Source organism: Apteryx rowi, unplaced genomic scaffold, assembly GCF_003343035.1.
Source record: "Apteryx rowi isolate R43461 unplaced genomic scaffold, aptRow1 scaffold_12, whole genome shotgun sequence".
Lineage (NCBI taxonomy): Eukaryota > Metazoa > Chordata > Aves > Apterygiformes > Apterygidae > Apteryx > Apteryx rowi.
In genome coordinates this window covers 5,716,959-5,740,663 of record NW_020447419.1, presented here as the reverse complement: position 1 = coordinate 5,740,663, position 23,705 = coordinate 5,716,959, and the positions used below count along the sequence as shown (strand labels likewise).

The following is a 23,705-nucleotide window of genomic DNA, read 5'->3' as shown; positions in this document are numbered from 1 at the left end:
TACAGGCATTCAAGATCGTGGTTAAAATGGTGGGAGACCCACACCAGAATATCTCCAGGATGAGGAGAACACAGAACATAGCCTTTTTGCTTCACAAACAACTGGTCTGACAAAAGGGCTAACATTTAGAACGTCAGTGCTTGCATTTTAAAAAACAAACAGCGTATCCTTTCAGTTCTTTACAAATTCTTTAAGACAGCTCAATTCACAGGCTCCCAGATCCCATGCAGTAACATACTTCAAGAGCATCAGCATTCATAATAAAGAAAAAAGGTGGCATTTCAAATTAATCTATGCTTGCTTTCCTATACTCTGTTGAAACTGGCTCTGCACTCAGTCAAAGATTTTCAGGATAGTTCTTTTATGTGGCACARCTCTACTCAGGCACTGCACAGCAGGCATAGCTTAATTAGTGCAGAGGAATCCAAAACTTAAGTGCTTGAAAGTCAGACAGAGCAACATAATTTCTGTGGCTAAAATCATAAGCTGTCTCCCATAAAACATTCAGAGAAATAAATACACACTCTTTATTTTATAAACATTTGCCAAAGAGAAGGGGATGAGATGAAGAAAAATAGGAACAAAAAAAAAGAAAAAATATTAAAAGACTAATCTGGAACATCCTAGGAGGAATGAAAGAGGCAGGCAACAGGGAGCTGAGAATACTGCTGAGAAACTTTCAAGCTCTTGGTCAGTGGCAGAAGGATTTGTGCCATCTCCTACTGCACTGCTGGAGGAGTGAATGAGTACAGAACAGCAGACAGTGCATATCAGTGAACATATAAATGCACATGCACACATATAAAATACACATTTTTATCACAACCTTAGTGACAAGATGGAAAAGAATAGCTGAAGTTACAAGAGAATTGTACTAAGGACTCAAAATTACAGAAGCAACTATTCAGGGAAGATAGATTAATATTTAAGTATTACAGTACTCACGATTACTGCTTTTCTTTTAATTTATGTCTGAATACAATAACTGAGAAGGAAGTTTTTTCACATCATTAGCTTTTTATAACTGTTGCAAAGACAAAGCAAAATCATCTTCACATTATTATGTCTTGAAAAATATGGAGAGGATTTAGTATCTGTCTCCAAGTCTTTTTGCATGTGGAATGCCCACTGAAGTGAATGATAACTTTGAATAGGTTGCCTCCAGTCCTGGGCCTGMGAATGGCAAACGAGGCAGAAAAGCTCTGTTATCTACAGCTGAGACTCTGAGGACTGCACATACTCACAAGAGTGCACACACATCGTTGTACAATCCTAACACTGAATTCTTTGCATCTTATCTATAGTAGAAGTTTAAAAAAAAAAAAAAAGCTAGAGTTAACTTTGCCACAGTAGTATTATCATATTTAATTTATGCAGCTTGTGTATCTTATAGGATCCATTTACTACTGGAAATGTTTGGATTTACATTTAAGAGGAGGTTATATATATATATATATATATATATATGAACTTTCCTTCTGGAAAAGTTATTACTAGTTTTTCCATTTCATTTTTAAAAAAAGTGTGAGGAAAAATTAGTAAGAATCAAATAGACTCTCAAATAATACAGTTACTGTTCTACTGCCTTCCAAACTTTGCTAACAAAGTTATCTCCTCCATGGCTATGCTCAAGGGAAATTCACCCCTACGGAAAGGTACAACACAAAAACTAACAACACTTACAAGCTTTAAACTGACGTGTAAGATTGGCTTTAATATACTGGCTATAATGTTGCACTTCACTAAGAGGTAAATTTCATATCTTATCAAGCCAGAAAGGACCATCTTATCTCGCCTTCTAAATGATACTGGGCTTCCCAGAATTCATTCCCACCTCAGATTTGCAGTGGCATCATCTATGCTATTCTGTCCCTGAGAAAAATCAGAAGATGTACAATCAACTATAAACCCAATTTGCACAGATTTACACATAATGAGGTCAGTGGGACTACTTATAATATGTAGTTAAGCATACACCTAACATCTCAGAATCAGGGTCTCTCTCCACAGATATACTTGAACTACATTACACATACTGTATCTCCACTTTCCTAATTCTTAAGTTAAAATGAGTGTCGTCTTCAYGCCAGTATAGATGGAATAAGACCACAGGAAAACATTTTGAAAGAGTAAAACAAGAAACATTTTTACAGTTTATAAAACAATGAAGCATATTCTTCCATCGAATCAAATCATAACCAAATTCAAGCTTCTCAAAAAAAAAAAATTATCCAGCAAAAAAGCAAACAAGAAGCATTACACCTACTAGTACAGCAACTAGTACAAATTCTTTATAAACAAATTATAATACACATGAGAACGGGATTATCTTTTAAGCTATCTTGCAACTGCASAGCATCAGACTTCTGAACTCATTTTAAATCAGTTAAATCTGAAGGCTACATAATAATAGCAAACTATAGAATTTTAACAGTGTTTAAAATCTGTTTTAGCTTTGCATACTTCAATGTAAGCTAGAGATCATTTATAAAATAGACTAAAGAAATTCTGCTAAAATACTCCACATATAAGTTTTATTTCAGGAGCTGGAAACAGAGACTGCAGATACAGATGTTCTAATCTTACATGATAAAAAGATCTTGAGGGTGCGTCTCAATCATTTGACGCTAGAAGTTTTGAGCCCATACTACAGCCCAGCAAACCTTCCTGAGACTCCAACTGCTCACAAGAATCATCATATTTTAATGTCTCAAATAGTTATGTCATCTCATGGTCAAACTTTTTTTTCACAGTTCATACCAAAAATGCTGGATTTTTGTCAAATAACCTTTTCATTGAAAAGAGAATCCATTTTCCTGAAAATTTTGGTGGATTTCTACAGGAGAGAATAAAAAACTGAAAAAACTAGGCTGCCTGTTTTTCTGTTTTTTTCCTCTACCCCAAAATAACTAAATTTTGAGGGCTGCTTTCATCTTGGCTTTTTTTGGTTTCTGTTTCTATCCTGCTGAGATACTGAATTCCCTATTGCTTGTATTTGCCTCAACCTCTAGAATCCCTGAGGAAGAAGGCTCTAGCACGGCTCTTTGTTAAGACTGGTGCTAAACCATCAGCCAAAAACTGTTGTTTCTGTGCCAAAGACACTGCAGCTAACTACCCTCCTCACTAAAAAAGCAGCAAGTAGATATTTTTAATTCACTGCTTTTGATAACATAGTTTCTCTCTAATTTGTATTAGGTAGTGCAGGGGAACGTAAAAACTGCTAGCTTAAAACATAACTGTTGCGCATAGAAACACTTGTCCTTTAACTGAAGAGTAACAACATAAAAGCCTTTCATGTGGTGGTTAAAGAGAGATCATTAGAGAATAATTTGTTATCAACTCACACTCACGCATGTGTTTATGTATATAATATATAAATGACATAAAAGATGAAAAATTGTTCAGATGTACTATAGATCATTGATTATACAAATGCATTGATTACACAAATGCACTGACAGCACTAAGTTTGAAGACAAAAATACGATTTTTTTTAATTAATGCACATAGTTTAAAGAATTTTTCTTAAAAGTTGGGAGTTAAGACAAGGCTACAGAAATATTACTTGTTGGATATGGAATTTATCCAATTTGGGCAGACGATCATAGCTGAATTTAAAAAATTCTACTTTTCAAATGGGATTAATTTTATCCCCCTAGTATCCAATTATCTTTCATTTTTGTACTAAGAGCATTAGCTAAAAACATTACTTAATTCATTGTAGATGAAAAAAAGTATCGCTATTCAAGTTATTTTCATAATCTGCATATCTGCAACTATTATGCCTTAATGTCATTAATAACATCAGGCTGAGAGCCTGAAATTGGTCAAACATTTAAGTGTAACAAAGGGCAAGATGTTTGATACTTCAGAATAGCCCAGAGTTGACCCACCTTGTTAAAGAGTACAAACTTCTAATCTAACCTCTAATTTTTTCCAAGTCTTGTCAGCAAAAACTACCAGCAAGGATCTTTATGATAACAAACTACTATTTGGTTTGTTTTAACACCAAAGGGCATTACCACAAGCCTTAGGCAACAGAGATAGAGCTAATTACCCACTCAAGCGCCATACAAATCTGAAGTTTGAATTGCCTCAGCACACTGGATTCAAAAGATTTATTTGACAGGCTGAATTTTTTAAAGCCGTGTTTGTCCTGCTGCACTAAGGCAAGATAGAAAACAGCAAGTTATTTATTCTAAACTAAAATCATATTCATGTGAAGTCCAGAAACTTTCAGATTACAACCCGCTCTTCTTGCATTGACAGTAGTTAAGATTTTGTAAGTGAATATCCAATTTTATTAAACAGCAGTTGGAATATAAAAAGTAGACAACTGCACAGATTCCAACAATGGTAAACTGAAGACTTAAAACTAAAATGTGTTTCTAGGCAGCAACCATCCTCTGATTTTAGCTTTATACACTTGAATAACTTTCCAAAAAAAGGCAGTGAGACAAAAATACTCTGACAGAACCAGAATACATACATACATACATACACACACACACACACACAGTAGGTGACATTAACTCACCTTAGAGTAACTGATACATATATATTCAACATATTTCAAGGTTATTCTGGCTTTTGAGTACATATCCCACGTGCAAGAGACTGGATTATTCTGGCTAATAGGATGTAACAGCTCAAGTCTACAGTCTTTTCTTCTTGCAAGACTTTAGTAGTATGAGCAGGACAACTGCCAGCTAAAATTCAACATGATCCAACATTGTAACAAAAGACAGCATTTTGCTGAATACATAAACATAATGGAGATACAAAGGCTGGTCTTATTTAACTGATTGCCTATGGGTGTTTATGATTTATGATGTCATAAGTCTTATGACTTACAAATTTGATGTCTTATGTAAAGAAGTGGGACTTTTTTAAAAAGAAATATTAGCGTGAGTTTTGGAGAGAAAACAGTTTAATAGTTGAACATTATGAGTCAGAAACAGCAGGGGTGGAAGATGGCTATCATTATAAGGATACGTGAAATGTGAAGGTATCTATTCTGGAATATTTGGTTAAYGGCCATTCAGCATAAGAGACTAGGATCAGAGACAGAAAGAGTAATAGACCCAGACAGATGAACCCTAACAAATAGGAGATAACACATAAGAACAACGGCCAGAACTCTTAGGTCTCTGACTGATGGGCCATGGAAGGAGCCACTCAAGCATAGCCTTGAAGATGTTCAACCATATGCAAACAGAAAGAGCAACAAGCAGACAAAAAGGAGAACTCCCCCGCATCTTAGAACCCACCGGATTCAGCTTCCCTTAACAAACATGTCTTTATTATCCTACTGGAATTACTCTTCATGGGTCCAACTCTCATAAAACACCATAGTCCCTCCCTACAATGTAGTTTTTTCAGAGGATACAGAACATCCAATTATCTTCAAGGCCTCCTTCTCTTTCCATTCTGCCTGCCGTTCCCTGACTTTGTGTACTATCTCATATCCTGCCAACCACTTAAGACCTTGTGTCACATTTTAAAAGACAGAACTGCAAGAAAAGCCTAACTTAAAAATCATGCATGCATGATGGTAAAGGTTTCTAGTTCATCTTTAAAGCAAAACATCTGATACCTAGAAGCTGAGAAGCAAAGTGAGAAACAAAGTGAACATAATAGTTCAGCACATTTTAAAAAGCCATAACTTGTTCCTTTGAAAAGCTATTAGATTTGATAAGGTTGCATTTTTCTCCCTAACAAGACTTTCACTACAGCTGACAGTTAAAAACAAAATAAGACCTCAGATGGACCTCAAGAATAGAGCAACATTTTTTTTTTTTTTATTACTGATATGCAATTGTTTCTGTGAATTTCTTTTCCTCTAAGTGTGCTGAAAGACTGAAGGACAGCAGAAGCTGCAAATGCACTTTTATGCAATACTTCAGATAATTTTGCCTCTTGGGTATTTAGTACTGATTTTATACTTTTACTTTACTCTTAAACCTCAGTGTAAATTTTTATAGTGGCATGAAGACTTTCTTACAATTTTTAGAAAAACACACAGTTCCATACCTTCAGCTAAGGATATAAATAGATGTGATAAAAACAACTAAACTGACATTTATGTGTATTACAAGTCAGATCATCTGTACCTGACAATTATCTACAGTTGTTTATCTTACTGGTAAACAGACTCTAGCTGCAACTTTCAATATAGCCAGACTATTAAGATTCCTGTTCCCTAACGAACTTGCTGATTATAATGACAACAGAATGCTTTCCAGGTCATCAAAGACGAGTCATTCATATAGGTATTTACAATATTACTTACTACACACCGATCTGAATAACTAAAGAAAGACCCATCTACATGACAGCTCATCAATAAGTCAAAGAAAACTTTCAAGCACTAGTGGTAATGAAAGCTCCCTATTTACAAATCCAGAACATAAATCACATCTAGTCTTTGCCCCTTCCAGGTGAATGGTATCCAGAAGACAGAAACTGAAAATACAAATTACTGTCCTGAATCAGTCCAGTACAGACATGTAAATAAACAGCAAAGATGATGACAAATAGCTTTTCCACAGTCCAAAACACTGAACCACATTTTACCATGCTTTAAGTAAAGATAATTTAGACTAACATATACATCACTTTCTGAAACATTATTCATGGTAATCTCTCTTCTACAATATTTCCATGCTTAGTACACTGGCAATATGGAAACTAAATTACTGACAACTACCACCATTTTTCTACTATACATGAAGCTTGTTCAATGTATTTTATTAACGTTTTATTACAGATGTTCACAAAGGTTCAGAACTTGTAGGACCATTAGTAAAAGGCAATCATTCTGCAATTACTTTTGTTACATCAAAACATAAAGAAACATACCATATATAAAACATACAGAAAATGAAATTTTTCTGTTCTTTATCATTTTGATTACCATAAAAACTGGTAGTACTAAATTTTAACAGCCAGTAATTTAATCACAGTTGAACTRTGTGTTTTAAGTCATAATTATAATGATAAATACAGTTACTGAACTTGTATTAATACAAAGATTATTTGCAAATTAAAGAGTAAATGTTAGTTTTAAATACTTTGAGTCTTCAACATTACATTTAGGTTCCAAGGGCCCAAACTATAGCTTTATATTTTCCATCTTCACATACCATTATTTTTCCTGAACGATAAAATTTAAGAGTATGTTATGGGTGTCAGTAAGGTAACAGTTACCTTGCTTTAAAATAAGCCGAATGCTGTTTTGTATTAATAAACTTGAATAACAGGATGGTTTTCCACAGATCTCGGAACTGCATGTGCCCTGGTCTTGTACCATAGAAGTTAATGACAGTTAGAGCAGGACAGAAAGAAACTTCAAATTGTGCACTTACTTATTCAATGTGAGGTCAAGGATGAATTTGGAGCCGAAGGCCTCAATCTGGAAACTTGCCTGGGCCAGATGCACAGCCTGTAACATGAGCACACAGCAGTACTATATAGTTTTGCAGAACAAAGTTTTCAAAAGAATCACCAAGTTTTATATGCAGCAAATATTTGCCATAAAAATCTTTGAAAAACAGAATTATGGAAAACATGCTTATTTTCATGACTCTTAAAGGAAGCTGAAACCTTTGCCCTTGTAATTGGGCAAATTACAAAATGAATTGGGATTCAAAAGGATTTGCCTTTGGGGGGGGGGGGGGGGAGGGAGGAAAAGAGAGAAGAAAATGGTACCTGAAAAGCATACTTTCAAATATACAGACAGAACAATCACTCCTTACAAAAATAACCCCCCCCCAAAAAATTCAGAGAATTCATACAAATGTCTCTATTGTCTTGTTGCCAAAACCAGATGGGTATGTAAGCAATACAGTATACTGTTCTGTTAATTATGTTACTGAATTCAGTCACATGAAAAGGCCTGAATAATCAAAGCATTTGCGATACAAGCCTTCAAATACAAAATCCTGTCAAAGTTTGTATTACATGTTATGAAGGTCTCCTTCAAAGTAATCCTTTCACAATTAAAGGCCTTGCATTTGGCAATGTTACCAAACCAATGGATAAAAGACTGTTGCTGCTTAACATACAGCACAAACACCCATTAACTGGTCTCATATATGGAGTTAACTTTAACTTTTAGGAAATTCAATTTTTGTCAAATAGATTGTATTCTTTAACCTATCGTTTCTATACTGTTGTGACTGAAAGCAAAACATTTAAAATGTATTCATCTATTTTCTAGAAAAACAAGGAGGACAAAGGAGACAATGCAAGAAGTTGTTTTTGTGAAGACAGGGTTCAGGCAGGCAGGAAGAGATTAGACCCATACATCACATAACCTCTCTCGGAACACTCTTGAAAATCCAATCATGCTTACTTATAACCTAGTTTGATAAAAATTAATAATTCCATAAAGTTGGAATATTATGTCTATACCCTTTAATCAAAGGAAAAAATATTAGTTTTTATTACACACCAAAATGAATCTTTAGATACATCATAAAAATGGTATAAAGTTCTACCTAGTTTTTGGCAAAACATAGATAATATGAAGGTTAGCTTGTAAGGCCCACAAAGCCTGTAATTTTGTTTTCCTTTGGAGTTTTCCACAAAGAATAAATTCTTTGTGCTCCTCTTCCAYCCATGCACTATGCAGAGTTGCACTGATTTTCAGTTTATTTCTCAGCAAAGGTATTTGTCATCTTTAATGAAAGCCCTCAATATCAATAATAAAAAAAAAACATTTCCAAGAGTTGCTATAGTGTCTAAATTCAGCTGGGATGCTTCCTGCATATCTGTTCTTGGGCCACATTCTTTGCCCCCCAAAATAGCGTTTCCCTCTCAACTAACAGGGTCACAGAATTTCTTGTCCATGCTTCTTAAAAAAGCATGTAGTTTAGATTTTAACAATCTTTAATATCGTTAAACAAGCCCCCATCCAAAACCTGTTTTTTATTTAAAAAATACAAGATCTCTAAACAAGAAATTTTAAAACAGTATTATCATACATAGCTACAATAAAACAGAACTGAACTATATCAGCTCTCTCTGTTGCACCTTTTGTTAAATTAATATTAAGGGCTGTCTCAACAGTTTACCAATTCAATGAGATAACACTGGCCAAGTGAACCGAGTTTACAGCTGCTCTGAATCATCAGAGTGAAACAGCTGAAATATGAAGACAAACAGGTGACTTGATGGAAAGGATTTGTTGCAAGGATGAAAGCTATATTAAAAAAAAAAGAAAGCACAGCACTTCAGTTCAAATGCATCCCTACTATGAGAGCCTTCTCAGCTCCTGCTCCACTTCAGTCTTTTTGCACAGTGAAACCAAAGAACAAGTGCCACAAGGAGCTTTTCAAACACCTATTCATAAGAACGCATGTGTTCAATCTTTAAAGAACAAAGTAGCCCAAAGTAATCATGACAAAAACCTCAGAATATGTTCCATTTCCATCATAACATACAAGCTGATGAATTTTTTAAAAATACCTAAAAATTTGTCATGGGAAAAAGGTCATGATTAGTTTTACTCCATAAAGATCCCCCTTAAAAAGTTACAGGAGCTGCTGATTTGAGTCTCCTCTTCATGTAACATTTACCTAAATTATGACCTAATGTCTTTGAATGTATGCCACAAACAAGACTTCAGTATTAACTATCTGGAAAGTTTAAAGAATATGTACTATTTCATTAAGATCATTCCAAAACATGAAAAATGGTAAGTACTGAATTTCTTAAAGCACCTAGTTTTTATTGTGTTTTACATGAACACAGTAGTTTGGAAGTTTTTCAAAATATCATCTCCTGATCAAAGGTAAATACATTAAATTTAAGGAGAGTATACTGCATTTTTCCATAAAAAGATTGTTTCCTTTAGAGTAAAATAATTATTTACAGATTTATGACACATATGTCCATAACATTCATGCATCAGTACATAACATGCCAAAGCGCAACTGTCCAATCAGGATTTATGTGTAGTTTATCACTAAYGAGGTTTACAAGTCCTTTTAGAAGCAATACTAACTACCAGTGATCCTAAAAACACTTCATTTAGCTAAGGTGAACAAAAAAGTAAGATCAAAAGTGACCAAACACTTTTCCACAGTTAGTTTTGAAAGAAAAAGATTATTATTTCTTTCCAGATACTAGCACAGCATTTTTTTCACTTCCCCTAATGGAGTCAGCAGGACTCAAAATGCATATTTTAACACTTGTGTTTTAAGCCACTTAACTGATTCAAAAAAAGCTGAAACATGGAGGATGACATATCACCTCAGATAATAAAACACATTTGAAAGGCACGCAATAACATCTTCAGCCTTTGAAACATTCCAAAATTCTGAAACACAAGACATCATGAGTACCAAAAATTTACATGGGCTTATAAAAGAAAACTGTATAAGCTAACAATAGGGCACTCCATCCAGAAAGAGCTATTAAATTAAAAAGACAAGTTTTGACTCCAAGACCCTGAGCCACAAACTACTGGAGGCTGGGAGACCATTTGTGAAGTAGCACTCTATCACTGTTATGCTTACAACATATTCTTCCCAGGCATCTGTTACTGACTGTTCATTAAGATAGCTAGAAGGGTCTCTAATCTGATCTGCTATAAATGTCAAATCTTGCCAATTCAGGTGATGCAGGCATAACACCCTTTCTTGCAGGTTCTAAACCATCAACTATATATTCCTTTTCCTTGTGCAATCTAAAATTATTTAAAGTAACTTGTATTCTCTGTCTATAGTTACACCATAAATGTTTATCTTGTAGTATTAGATATAACATCATTGCTATTTCTGAAAACAATAATTCTGTATATAAAAACACCATTTGCTAACTATTACTGTGCCTCACAACAGATGCAGAGTCTGTACACATAGGCAATTATTGCAAAGCAGCTGACACACAGTAATTTGCTACACTGCAGCAGGGCATGTTCTCCACCAAACTCTGCTCAAACCACTGTTTATAAAAAGAACAGTAGGCTTTAAATCCCTGCAGTTTAGCAAAAAGATGTTTTTGAATTCAGGTAAATGTAACACTCCACTACTGCAGTAAAATAAAGATCTTGCTTAAGCCAGTTAATAATATATAGTCACCCATGAAAGCTACGAGCTAGCAGTTATATTAAGGTAATGAGACTAAGCTATTTCATCCTGAAGCTGATATTTTTCCTGTAAAAATTTAGCACAGAAAGCTACCAGTGAGTTGCTACCATGTGTTTTAGCCATTACAATTGTCATGTATCACTATGACGGGAAGAATTATTTCAGAAAAAATCTGTGGGATTCTCCTATGCACCTTACCGTTTCACAGTACTCTCTTATCAGCCTACTTTTCAACACTCTGTAATATAATACCTAATCTGAAACGTATTCTTCTGATTCACCCAGAAATATAAATTCAGCAAGAATATAGGGTAGAATGATATTAATTTTGTGAGATTATATATGGTCTATATATGAAAAATATTACACATCTACTACTTGTACCACCTGCATACATATATGTGTTTACACATGCATGAGTATTCTTTACTTATGTACACATGAGACTAAGTTGCTTTGTAAATGTTTGTTTATCRTTCAAAAACCTCTGCAGAGGTGTCTGCTTTGACTGCCACAGGCTATGCCAACTGCAAAGCTGCAAAATTACATTAAGTTTTTCTGCAGCAAAGACTTACTGATCAAGGACAGAGGAGCTGGTTGAGGAAGGGTCAAATGTCTCTAACATTTTAACATCAGAAAACATTTTTAACTTTTTTCCTGCCCCCAAAGTAAAACTTTACAAGTCTTTGCTCACTGTTCTGGAAGCTCAGATTGCTAGTGTAGTCATTGTGATAAGAGATTCTTTGTACTAGGAAGATCCTAAGAGTGCTGTAGCTGCTCATGCAAAGCAGAATCTCTAAGTTTTTCTTCCAAGCCAAAAATCTGTACAAGCAAAGAACTCCAGCTGCCTTCAAGTCAATCATTAGCTTGCTATAACTTTCAAGATAAGAACAGATTAGGAAGCTGTATTCGCAGTTCGAGTTCTACTGATTTATGTCATGACTGGAACGCTTTTATTGTTTTCATCACTATGCTTGGGCATTGCTTGTCCACAATTCACATTTTCCAGACTTTCAGGAATTTTATAATTATCATCACAAAAAGTGAAGAACAACGTTAGTTTTGCTTTCTTCATGATAAAACTATTCCAAATGCAAAAATGTGTTATCCTTTCAAAAATACAAAGGTCTGACAGAAGTGTTTAAACAAATGTAACATTTTCAGTATTATTTAACTGACCATTACCTCTAAGTCTCTTGCTATATTCATATAAATTTGATCTCCGTATGATAAGATCACTGCTTTTAGAAAGCTGTATTTTTGCAAGTAGTTCTGCTGACTAAAATAACAGTCAGAAACTGCTCTCTCATTTCAGAAGCTGAGCACGGGGTTCCATCACCACCATTTTGGAATTAGGAATCTAAAACAGATTTAGACGGGTTTTACATTATTAAAATATTTCTTTTGATCTAGACCTTTCTTCTGATAGTAGTACCAATAAAATTTATTACAAGTCAATCTGATTTACTATATATTAATTCCTCTCTGGATCCTCAGACTGAGTCCCCAGATCCCTCTCTAGGTCTTTTTCACAACACTCCACAGTAAGTGTATCTAGATCCTGAATCACTTTCCTGTGGTATCTAACTTCCCATAAATGATAGGTAGAGTCTACAAACTTAAATTGATTTCTTTTACTTTGGGACAAGGGCCTAACAAGTGCAAGTGTTGCACTGTCTAACTTGTAGGAGCTCAAGTCTTCTATAGGATATTGCCTGAAACTGATAACTAGAGGATACAGAAATAAAAAAAAAAATGGAAAAAGCTACAGAAATATCATCACCCGTGTTTCAGCTAGAAAACATGGATGTAGATCTACTGGAAAAGAAGTTGGGATAAGGAAGGTGTCTCCTCCCAGAAGACCAAGAATTTCAGAAGACTGATTTCAACCCCCATTAGTTGGGCTACTGAAGATCCAAAGTCCAAAAAAGCTTTTTGCCTGAATATAAATTCAATTTAGAATCAAAAAAAAGACAAAGTACACATAAAAGTAGCAGTCCATAAGCAGTGTAAACTGAAAGCTGCACTGCAGAAGACTCTGGAGAAAAAAATGTGCAAAGCGAGTAGAAATACTACAAAGATTCTCTGATAGCGTATTAAATTCATATACATAAGCTACATGAAGCTCACTCATTATTTTGAACAGTTTTTGTTACATGGAAATTAAAAATGAACACTTATCCTAGAGTAACAATAATTAACCCATAGGACTTTTATCTGGATTTTCCTAAGACTTCACGTGAGGTCTCCTCGTCAAAGATTATTAACCGTAATCTTTCATCTTTTACAAAACAGGTTTGCTTTTGCTTGGATACCACCTCTTCTACAAGGGCTGTGATACAGTTGTTTTCCTTTCATCTTAAGGATGCTTTCCCTCTAAGCTTTGTTTGGTATGCTACACAACAAAGCTGTGTAAGAGATCTTGAGACCTATTGGTCTCGTCTCTCACCCTTTAAAACGGGACAACCTAGCGGAAAACAAACAACATTAAGCCTGGCAGGAATGTCTTCTTTATTTAAATGACAAACAGCTGGGCTGAACAGCAGCAATTGGAGTGTTCATTTCATGGAAAACAGCCACAAAATGAATACAAGATTTTTTGGGGGGTGGAACTGTAGAAATATCTTCGCAGTCAAAACTACTACTGCCACACATTTCTTTCAGTTGTTAGGGTATGCAGAACAGTTTTCTTAAAACACAGCCTTCCCTCTTGCTCCCTCCAAAAAAACCCCACTAACAGCTTAGAACTATGAATGAACAGATAAACAACATCGGTTYTCTGAAACTTTTGAGAATTTAGATTTTATTGATCCAAAAAAAAGTTAGAAACTGTCCAGCAGATACATCCTTTTTCTTCATAAATGTCCAGTTCAAGCTTTTTTCCCCACTCACAATTAGGTAAGGTTGCCCTGAGTTGCATTTCCCTGGCAATCCTATAATCTTGTGATCTGATCTTGCRTTGTTAGATTTTTCTGTTGGGCCACCATAAGGATTTGCTCCTAGCATTCTGTGACAAGTGGCGTGCCATGCAGTCTTCCCATTTGGTCCTAACAAACTTTTATACAGGCTGCAAACATGAATCAAAGCAGTCATCAAGGCTGATACGGGGGCTATCAGTTCATTCAAAATGCTACCTGCATCTGCAGAAGTTTAGAAAGACACAGCCGCAGAATGCAGATGACTCAGAGCTCCTTAACAAGTTTAAAGATTCGTAAAAGCTTCTTTAGTGTGTTTATAAAAACAGATGCTCATTTCTAAGCATTTCACATTAAAAATAACTTCAGAAGATCTCAAAGAAAGCAGCCAGCCTTAACTTAACTATGAGAAGACTGAGGTATACAGATGTTAGGACCTTCAAGCACCAAGTATTCAAAATATGCCTTTTTTTTTTTTTTTTAAGAGCATTATGAAAAAATACATTATTCACTAGAATTCTGTCCACCTGGAAAAATACCATTTCACTTAGTCAAAACTATGGTGAACATTCATTTTTGTCAACAGTGAGAAAAAGTTTCTTAGAAGAACAAGAAGGTAAGAGAGGGAGGTCCTATCAACAGTTTAGGTACACCCTCTCATTATGATGGTATTTCAACAAATTCAAAAACAGAATGAGGATAAAGAGAATCAGTTCTAAGAAAAGAATTTATAATTTAAACTTTGGATTCTCTGGTACAATGTCTTCTTGCCCACCCCTTTATTTCTACATATATTTCATGACAAAGGTTGCAGATCCTTACTTTTAAAAAGAGATTTTTTAAAGAAAAAGCAGATTCTAAGTCATTTTACCTAACTATTTCTCTAGCTATATCTCTTTTTTCACATATGCRTGCAATTTTCTCTGCTATTCTCTCTCCTTATAGTGACTCAGCATTTCCAAGGCATTCACAGGCTTAAGCCCACAACTATCTATATGGCTTATATTCTTCTGGTCACTATAATAAAGACCCACAGAAAGGGTCTACTGGATAATATCTGTAGTTAGGAACTAGTTTAATATCATATGCCTATAAATGGTACATTAAGGCTGACAAGAAGATTCATGTCAAAGAATGCATGGCTCCAAGAGCAGTTTTTAAAAAAAATACATATATATATAGTATTTTTCTTCCTCAGCTGCCCAGGTTGTATGTATTACATAAGGCCATCATATTTGTCTTTATTTTTTTCATATGCAAATGATCAGTCCTATATATAGGTTTCTTTCTATCCAGCTATAAAGTTATTCTGGTTATTTCCTTCCATTACCAACATGAGAGACAGCAAAATCTCACAATCAGGATTTTTTACAATATAACATTTATTTTAATTCTGGAAAAGGATAAAAGCAAATACTAAGAAATCCCCAACAAAATCAAAACCCTCCTGTGCACCTTTCACATTTCCATTGCATCCTGTTTTCTTTATGGGTTGTTTCCATTTTGCATCCTCAGCATCTTTTTTCCTCAAGTATTGCTCTACAGAGGTGATCATTAATCTTTTTAACATTGAACATTAAACAGAATAAAATAACCAAAATATTGCCTGTTATGTTATTGGTGGAATAGATGGAGAAGCAAAGAAGAAAGGATTTCATGCAGAGAAAGACAGATGATGTGAGTTGGGGGAAAAAAAAAACACTTTGTGCTGCTCTGGAAGCAGGAGATGCAAGATCAATCCAGTCAAGGAACATAACCCTTTCTTTCAAATAAATGGATCAAAGCAATGGAAGTTTCATGCCAGAAGAATGAAGTCAACGTAATGTCATGCTCTCTGTAAAGCATCAAGCTTAAAGAACCTTCTGTGAGACCACTGCAGGGTTAGCAGTCTGTAGGCTTAAAAGGRACACAGTGAGTAGAAAGGAGAACCACTTTGCACAATACTTAGCACCAAGCATACCCAAGGAAATCAATGCCAGTTCCATCAGCATTGATTTCTGAAGAGCTTTACCCCAACAGCTAGAGATAAGGTAGGGCAAAGAAAGGAGAAGCAATGGCAAGCAACTTTCTTGTGGGAATGCTGGGTAAGTAAAGAGATTAGCAGACATTCTCTTCTGTGGATTCTCCCTCCGCCCCAGAAAAAAAAGAAAAACCAAAAAAGTCCCCCAAAACTGATGTAGAAACATGGAGGAAGCACTGTTCTCAAAGGCAGGTCTGYAGCCACTTTGAGCTTGCAAATTCCTTTCTTTTCACACCCTTCTCCAAAGAAGGAAAGTTTTCAGTTTTTTTAAGTTTACTGAAAAGAGTGATCTCACTTTAAAAGGCCCTCCCCTGCCCCCCAAAAAAAGAGAGAAAAAAAAATTCACAGTGGAACATCTTTTCTGTGCCATCCATAAGATATTGCCATACTTTGATGCATCCCATAGCACATGCTGGTATCCAAGTTCAATAAGCCAGGAAGCAACCTTTCTTTTCATTAAAATATCAAAACTATATAACTGCAGCTTCTTTCCTAAAAATTAAAGAGTTACTCCACATTTTACTTCCACATCTGAAATACTACATAATAAATATCAAAAAAGCATAGTTATATAACGCATAATAAATTCACTTTCTAAAATTTCAAAACATATCTAATATAATTCAATAGGTAGTAACTCCACTATAGCCAAGTCTTTCAGTAATATCACGCACACTAATCTACTTCAATGTCTCTCTTTTCTACCATGTTGATCTCTTCCTATACAAACCCTCTTTACCTTCATATTATCTTTTTAATCTACTGGAAGAAGTAAATTCTTAAAATACTGAAATAGGATGGAATAAATTAAAGTACTGAGTACCTCATAAGCAATACAGTGTAGAACAGATTTATTTCTTTACCTAGTCATTTCACAAAATTATTCAGTTCCATGCAAATCCAGGCAAGGTTTTTTCTCATTAAAAATTGAAAAATGCAGGTGTTCAGGGGTTGGGGGGGGCAAAAAATGGTAGAACTTTTCAGTAGTTATCACTGGTCATACACTAGCAGGAAACAAGAACTGCATTTATTAGGTAGTGCATGACACACACAAAGCCAAGTAACTCATGCTTTAAGTTAAGGATCCTAAAGAAATCCCCTTTGCAGAAATTTGAGCAGTCARTAACTATTTTGAAAGGAGTATTTTGCTGCTGATGGTATAACATAAGTCAAGACACTAGAATCTACTCTGATCAGACAAGCCAACATTGCATAATTCCTATTCAGTTTATCTACAGTTCAGCTTCTGAACCATCCTGAAATTTAAAGTAATTGTTTTTAATTAAAACAAGAGGAATCACATTCTTATTTAATTACTTGTCCTCCTTAAATGTCCTTGCCATCATCCTTAGGAATTAAAGTCTCAGAGATCTGCAGAATAAAACATTCTAATACAGCTACACATCACACACTACCATTTTCAAAATTCTGCAGATAAGCCTCTTTTTATCCTACCTTGTTGTGTTTCTGCTGGTGCCTTGCTCTAGTATCCAAGACATGGTAAGGGGTTTCAGAGTCTTTGTTGATATAATAGATCAGTCTTGAAGGCAGCGTGATTTCTTTTTGGATTGCATTGCTGTGGCTATTTTTATTATTACTGCTTTTATTCTGTTGAAATGTATGCTCTTCATCCACCAGTACTCCCTCCATACTGCCTGCTGTTTCATTCCAACGCAGGTCTGAGGAACAGAGATATACCAGCCAYAAATTAGACTGCAGAATGTATTTATTTCCATAAAATAAAGTTATATGTTTTATCTTACAATAGTCTAATATTTTATTATTTACTCAAATAAACAAAAGGAGAGCTTACTCACTGAGCTAGACTTAATTCATTTCCACACATAAAACGGTTTCAGAAACATTATTTATTTAAACACCTGTATATTTTCACATACAGTCATAGATTATAAATATTTTAAAACCTTTCAGCCTCCAAAAGGAAAAGAACTTTTAATGGATATGCAGTCATCCCCTGCACACTCATTTGTCAGCTAAGTTCTCTTTCCTTCTGAGACACACGYGCAAAACCACATACACATCTACAAAAAGGCTAAGACAACTTGAATTCAGAGTCCATGTGCACTGAATGCTAATCGATTCCCTTTACATAATAGTAAGTTTTCTTCCTCTCTCTTTTAACTTTGAGTATGACAAGAGCCCTTCTCTTCGGTGGCCTTTTGAGCTGAAAACTTGTATCCTTTCCAATTAAAATGCCAAGATGCAGTCAACCAGCAAGCAATGCAACAATAACAACGGGACTCGGAAAACAACTACACCCAACTTCCACGTCACCTAAATCCCAGTCAAAAGCAAATAAGCAAAAAGCACACACAAACACCCAACGCCAAACGAACAGGTTAGCTTCCCTCGCAGATCCCACGCGCGCACACAAACACACGCAAAAGACACCCAAGCTTTTTTTTTTTTTTGTCGCATACCTCATCAGCGCATTTCTACGTACACCATCCTCTACTTAAAAACCAGCAGCGCAGGCTTTAGGAGAGCGTTTCCCCCTCACCTTTCTCCTCATATTTGTAAGCAAGCGAGCAAACGCAACCCGACCATCTCCATACGCAGCATCAGACACGCACACCAAGAACGGCAGGGGTGGGGGAGAACCCGCGCGGTGCCAGTGCATTGCATCGGGGGTTGCTGTCGGGGAGGAGGCGGGCGAGGCCGGGAGAGAGGGGCCGCGGGCCGCGCACGCACCCGGGGGCACACGCGCACCGTCATACCCACCGGCGGCCGCCGCAGCCGCGCCGGCCCTGGGGCAGGAGGAGCCATGGAGGAGCAGCAGCAGCGAGACGAGGCGGCCGAGGAGCGGCAGGAGCGGGGGGCAGCAGGCGGCGGCGGGGAGGCGGCGGCCGCGGGCAGGCTGCCGCAGGGAGCTGCTGCCGGGCGGCTTCATGGCTCATAGCGCCCCAGGGCGGCGCGGGAGCGGCCGGCCGGGGGGCAGCGCGGCTCCGGGGGGGCCCGCACCGTCGACAGGCTGCGCCTGCGGGGAGCGGGGGAGCCCGGCAGCCGGCGGCGGGCAGGGTGGGGGCAGGCAGGCAGCTCCCCGCCCGTCTGGCTCCTCGCTCCACCGTTACGGGAGGCCGTTACCTCAGCGCGAGGGCGGGCGGCTAACGGCCGCGCGCACCCCCGCCCCCTCCCGCCACGGGAGGCGCATGCGCGCCGCGGGGGGCGGGGCGGGGCTCGCGCGGGCGCTGTCCGTTGTGCTGCGCCGACACCATGAGGGAGCCGCCATTCCGCCAGCCTCTCCTCACGGCCCTGCCTGCCTGCCTCCCTCCGCCGCCCCGCAGCCCCTCTTTCCCACAGTGCCGAGAACAGGACGCTCTTCTGCTGTCTCACACTGCCCCCCTGGCTTCTGCACCGCAGAATTATACTTGCTTTCGCTGGCAGCAGCAGCCTCACACACGGTTCAGAGCCAGGCTGTGCCCCTCTGCCAGCCCCAGGGTGGTTTCTTGCCCATCCTGTAGTGCATTTGATTTGTCTCCTTACCCCGAGCACCGCACCGTTCTCTTGCCCAAGCCTAATCGTTGTGGGTTATGTCCATCTTTCCCATCCAGGTTTGGATTTTTGATTTTGAATCCTCATCATTTAAGCATATACAAAACCTCATTATTAAAGCCATACATTTATATAAATAAGATCAGCACAAAGCCATATGGAAAAATGGATCAACCATTTTTCTAAGGTAGTCAGCCATTAGGTTTGCCTCCAATTTTGGTATGTTACATATATAATTTCATAGAGCAAAGCTGGAGTGATTTTTTTTTCAGAGTTACAGGTGCACACAGACACACATGCTGCACAAGGGTACAGAGAAGCCATCACCTGCTGCCAAGCTAAACAGCCTAACAAGCAACCACACAGCACCTGGGTCACAAGCAACCATGTGCACATGTGCCTGCCTACCCTCACAGCAAAGCGTTTAAACCACACACCTAATTAACACCACAGCTATTAAAACCTTCGACAAACAAGCTGTGGCAAGTCTCCCAGCAGTGGTTTAAGTCTCCCCACTTCCTGCCTCATGCTCCCACAAATAGAAGGGAGCACCTCCCCCTCTCCTCCAGTTCACACTGTTTTTACCATAAGGCCACCTCTGTTAGGAGTCTGAAGTRCTATCATGTAAACTGTAACACCTGAAGCAGCTCTACTACAGAAAGATGGGGCAGGCAACAGGGAAAGGTGGCACCTCAGACTGCCTTAGCAAGAGCTCACCTGTCAGTGTTGTAAGCTATTGAGTTTCTCCTTGTAAATGGGGCAAGCAAAGAGCAAGCCCATAATTTTGTGACTGAGATAACACAGAAGCTCACTCTTACAGTATGAACAATTGCAAGACAACGAGTTTGGAAATATTCAAATTATCTTAAGAGCTTCATGCAGAGTGAAATTGCTTTGAAAATTGGCAGCCTAGAGCAAGAGTTGGATGAGATTCTGGGAGACAAGAGGAAGCAGCACATGGATCAGTTCATTCTTCTCCAAACTACTGAGGCAGGCATTTCTCCTTTCCTTCGGAAGCTCTGCACATGCACAGATAAGGCAAATGAGCTATTTCACAATTTGCAATCCTCATTTGCTGCAGAGGGCTGAAAAGAGCCCTTCCCATTAACCCTTCCCCTCAGCTCTCATGCTTGAAATCTTCTCTGGAAGATGTCTGTGGAGCTTCAGGCTCTTCTCTGCTCTCTCCTGACATCTCTAGTTGACAGGCGTGCTCCTTGCAGCTCCTCAGTTTTCCCTTCTTTTGTCCTTGTGACCCATTCATCTTTACTGACAAAGTGGCCAACTGTGAAAAGGTCAGAATTAGTAGCCAGCTTGTAATGATAATGGTTATGCAGGTGAGATCCAAATGCTACCAAAAGTGTATATTGACAAAGAAAATGGATGTGTGTACATACAAAGAGGAGCACTGTAGGAAGATTCAGAATCAGATTGTGACCTGGTGTAAATCAGCAATAGTGTGCTGCATATGCCAGCAGATAGTCTAGGCCATGAACAGAAATGTTAGTGCATTCTTTAGAGCAAGTAGTATCTCTTATACTTCAGTCCAGCATACCCAGTGTGAACTACCAATATGAAGAATATTTGCAAAGATAAAAATAACTTCAAAGAGATACCATAAGATTAACCTGCTTCTTTGTATTCATTCTGTGGCTTCAGGAGTCAGAAAACATTGAAGCTGACTTGCTTCAGAGACAAGTTTAGATATTGAGTTCTTAGCACATGTTTTGCCCAACAGACTTCTAATATCCCAAAATAGATACGTTTTCCTTTGGTGCATGTCTTGCTGCTGAGGAAATAAGATGTTTCTCCTTTTTGTCTGGATATTCCTTTTTTAGTTATGTGAGCTTCTTCCTTCTAGTCTAAGTCTGGATACCACATGAATTTCCAGGACGATAAGAGTTTTCTCTGCTTCTTGTAATTTTCTTTAGAAAACCAGTGCTAATGGAAGCTGGAATCTATCTCAGAATTCATTATAATTGTTAATCTAGAAAGCATAAGCAGTTTTATGAATCATTGCAATGCAGACCATTTTATAGCAGTAATGTTTTGAATCTGAAAAAAGAACGCCTTATGCTGGACAAACAGGTGCTGCTTGAGGAAGATCAAAATCTCAGTGTGTGATGGCATAAAATAAGTAGAAGACAAACCCATGGGATGACTGGGTGTAAAAAACAACAAAAATCATGCCTTAGGATTTCTCCATTACCTGGGTCTAGGGAGAAAATGGTACCAGTTTTCTATATAAATTGGGTCTTCCTTGATACTCACTTTGCTAGACACTTTCCGCACAGTCTGTCTAGGCCAGCCATTCCTCCTCATCAGATAGTGTTAGATCCTTGCGACCAACAGCAGCTCCTGTTTTATCCCCATAAACATATAAACACATCAAAGGATAAGTCATGTCAGTGAATCTATATCAGGAATAAAAAAATCCCCTCAAAATACTTTAGGAGCAAAGACTAGAATGACCATACAATTAAAAAATAAAATCCAGAAGCTAACTTCCACTATACCATAAAAATACACAAGTCAAGCAACAACGAATGGTAAAAATACCTGTTCCCTGAAACTATCAATTTTTACTGTCCAGTTTTTGAGGGGGAAAATAAAGATAAGTTCATTCTACAAAGCTTATTTAGGGCAAAAGCTTTCTAAAGTCCTTTTAGGTCAAGCAGAAATAATCATGTAACACTGTTTCAGGCAGGCATGCTTAGTCTCCCAGTCCCTCATGGATATGTAAATCAGAAGCTGTGTTTTATAAAACAGCTACAAACCTTCAGGTAGTCACATGCAGTTCACAGACCATAATCAGCTCAGGATGAAATACCCCACTAAGACAGACAACTGCTTTTTTTAAAACTGCTTTCACCTTTGAAAGACACTGTGAAATAATCCCAAATAGATTGCACTGCAGATGTCTGAAACTAAAATATCAGAAGCATGGATTATCATAGCAACATCTGTATCCAATGAAAGAAACTGAAAGCTCCTGAGCCAAAGGCACTCAGGAAACCACTGATAGCCAGTGATTCAAGACTAGCTGGAGGGCAAACTCATATTATGCAAGGTACAAACCTTCATTCTGTGTGATAAGTAAAATCCACATCATCTCCAGATCATTGCCCAGAGCTTTTAAATTCATCACTCCTTTATCAGGATGGGGGTCAGCGAGCACATGTGATGGAATTCTGTGCGATGCTACAACTCAAATCAGAAAGGCTCCAGAGTCAAAACTGCTGATAATAGTCTTGGCTATTCATACTTAATAGCCAGTCCAGGTTCTATTAACTCAGTAGTAAAGATATAACCATTCAGCACAAACAAATTCCTTTTCTGATATCATCTGAGGAAAGAATAATGTCAGTGTATCACTTCTCTTGGGAAAGTCTCCATATAGAATATGTTTTTAATGAACTTGGTCCTTGGAAGGCATAATACCATTGATCTTAGAGAGCTTTACCCGAGTGAGCACTATAGGAGTGTGTCTTACTGTTTTTTAAAGGAAAATTTCTGGATTCCAATAGAAGTGAAACAGCCTACCTTCAAATATCTAACACTTATTCCAAGAATCCAGTTTGGTCTGGCATTGAATGAGCAGGTGGTGTTTGGATATTCTTTTCCCCCTTACAAAGGCAAACTGTTTACTGGTTAAATAGAAAGAGGAATATTTCTGTTGCAGATAGAATATGAACAAGACAAGCTCAGGAGATAGAAGCATAGATGACTAATTTATCAAACAATAAGCCTTGGCAAGGATGGCATAAGAACACTGGCTATCAAGTTAACAACAATGATGATCATTACAGAGGAGGAAACTGCAATATCAAATATTCAGTTTAAAGGGGATTTTCCAAGCATAAAAAGAATAGCTTAGTTACTCTGGCAATAACGGATGATATCAACTGCACAGGTTAAGACTGAAGGGTATAGTGCATTAGAAAACAGGCAGCACAAACAGCAGAGTAGAATGCTAGCAATGACTGCTGAATTCTGCCATCAAGTGTGTGCAGTAGTCAAGCATGTTAAGGTGGAAGTGTCTGTGTTTCAGTTTGTGTCCATTGCCTTGCGTCCTGTCGCTTGGCACCACTGAAAAGAGTCTGGTCCCATCCTCTCGACACCCTCCCTTCAGATACTTGTACACGTTGATAAGATCTCCTCTCA

At 37.6% G+C, this 23,705-nt stretch overlaps 1 protein-coding gene across 21 annotated transcripts in view; it reads right to left on the bottom strand.

The window, feature by feature from the left end:
• The window catches only part of ADAM23 (ADAM metallopeptidase domain 23), a 115,346-nt gene that overhangs the window by 68,781 nt on the left and 22,860 nt on the right, over positions 1–23,705 (bottom strand). For 14 of the 21 annotated variants that reach the window (XR_003257429.1, XR_003257414.1, XR_003257431.1 and 11 more), the window contains exons 1-3: positions 18,774–18,942; positions 17,487–17,710; positions 7,368–7,444 (exon numbers count right to left, since the gene is read on the bottom strand). Coding sequence is in view for 17 of the 21 variants with exons in the window: in XM_026089350.1 (XP_025945135.1) it covers positions 7,368–7,444; positions 17,487–17,710; positions 18,774–18,942 (470 nt within the window). In the remaining 4 variants the exon portion in view is untranslated. The other 7 variants (XM_026089362.1, XM_026089353.1, XM_026089429.1 and 4 more) reach the window with 3 other exon arrangements.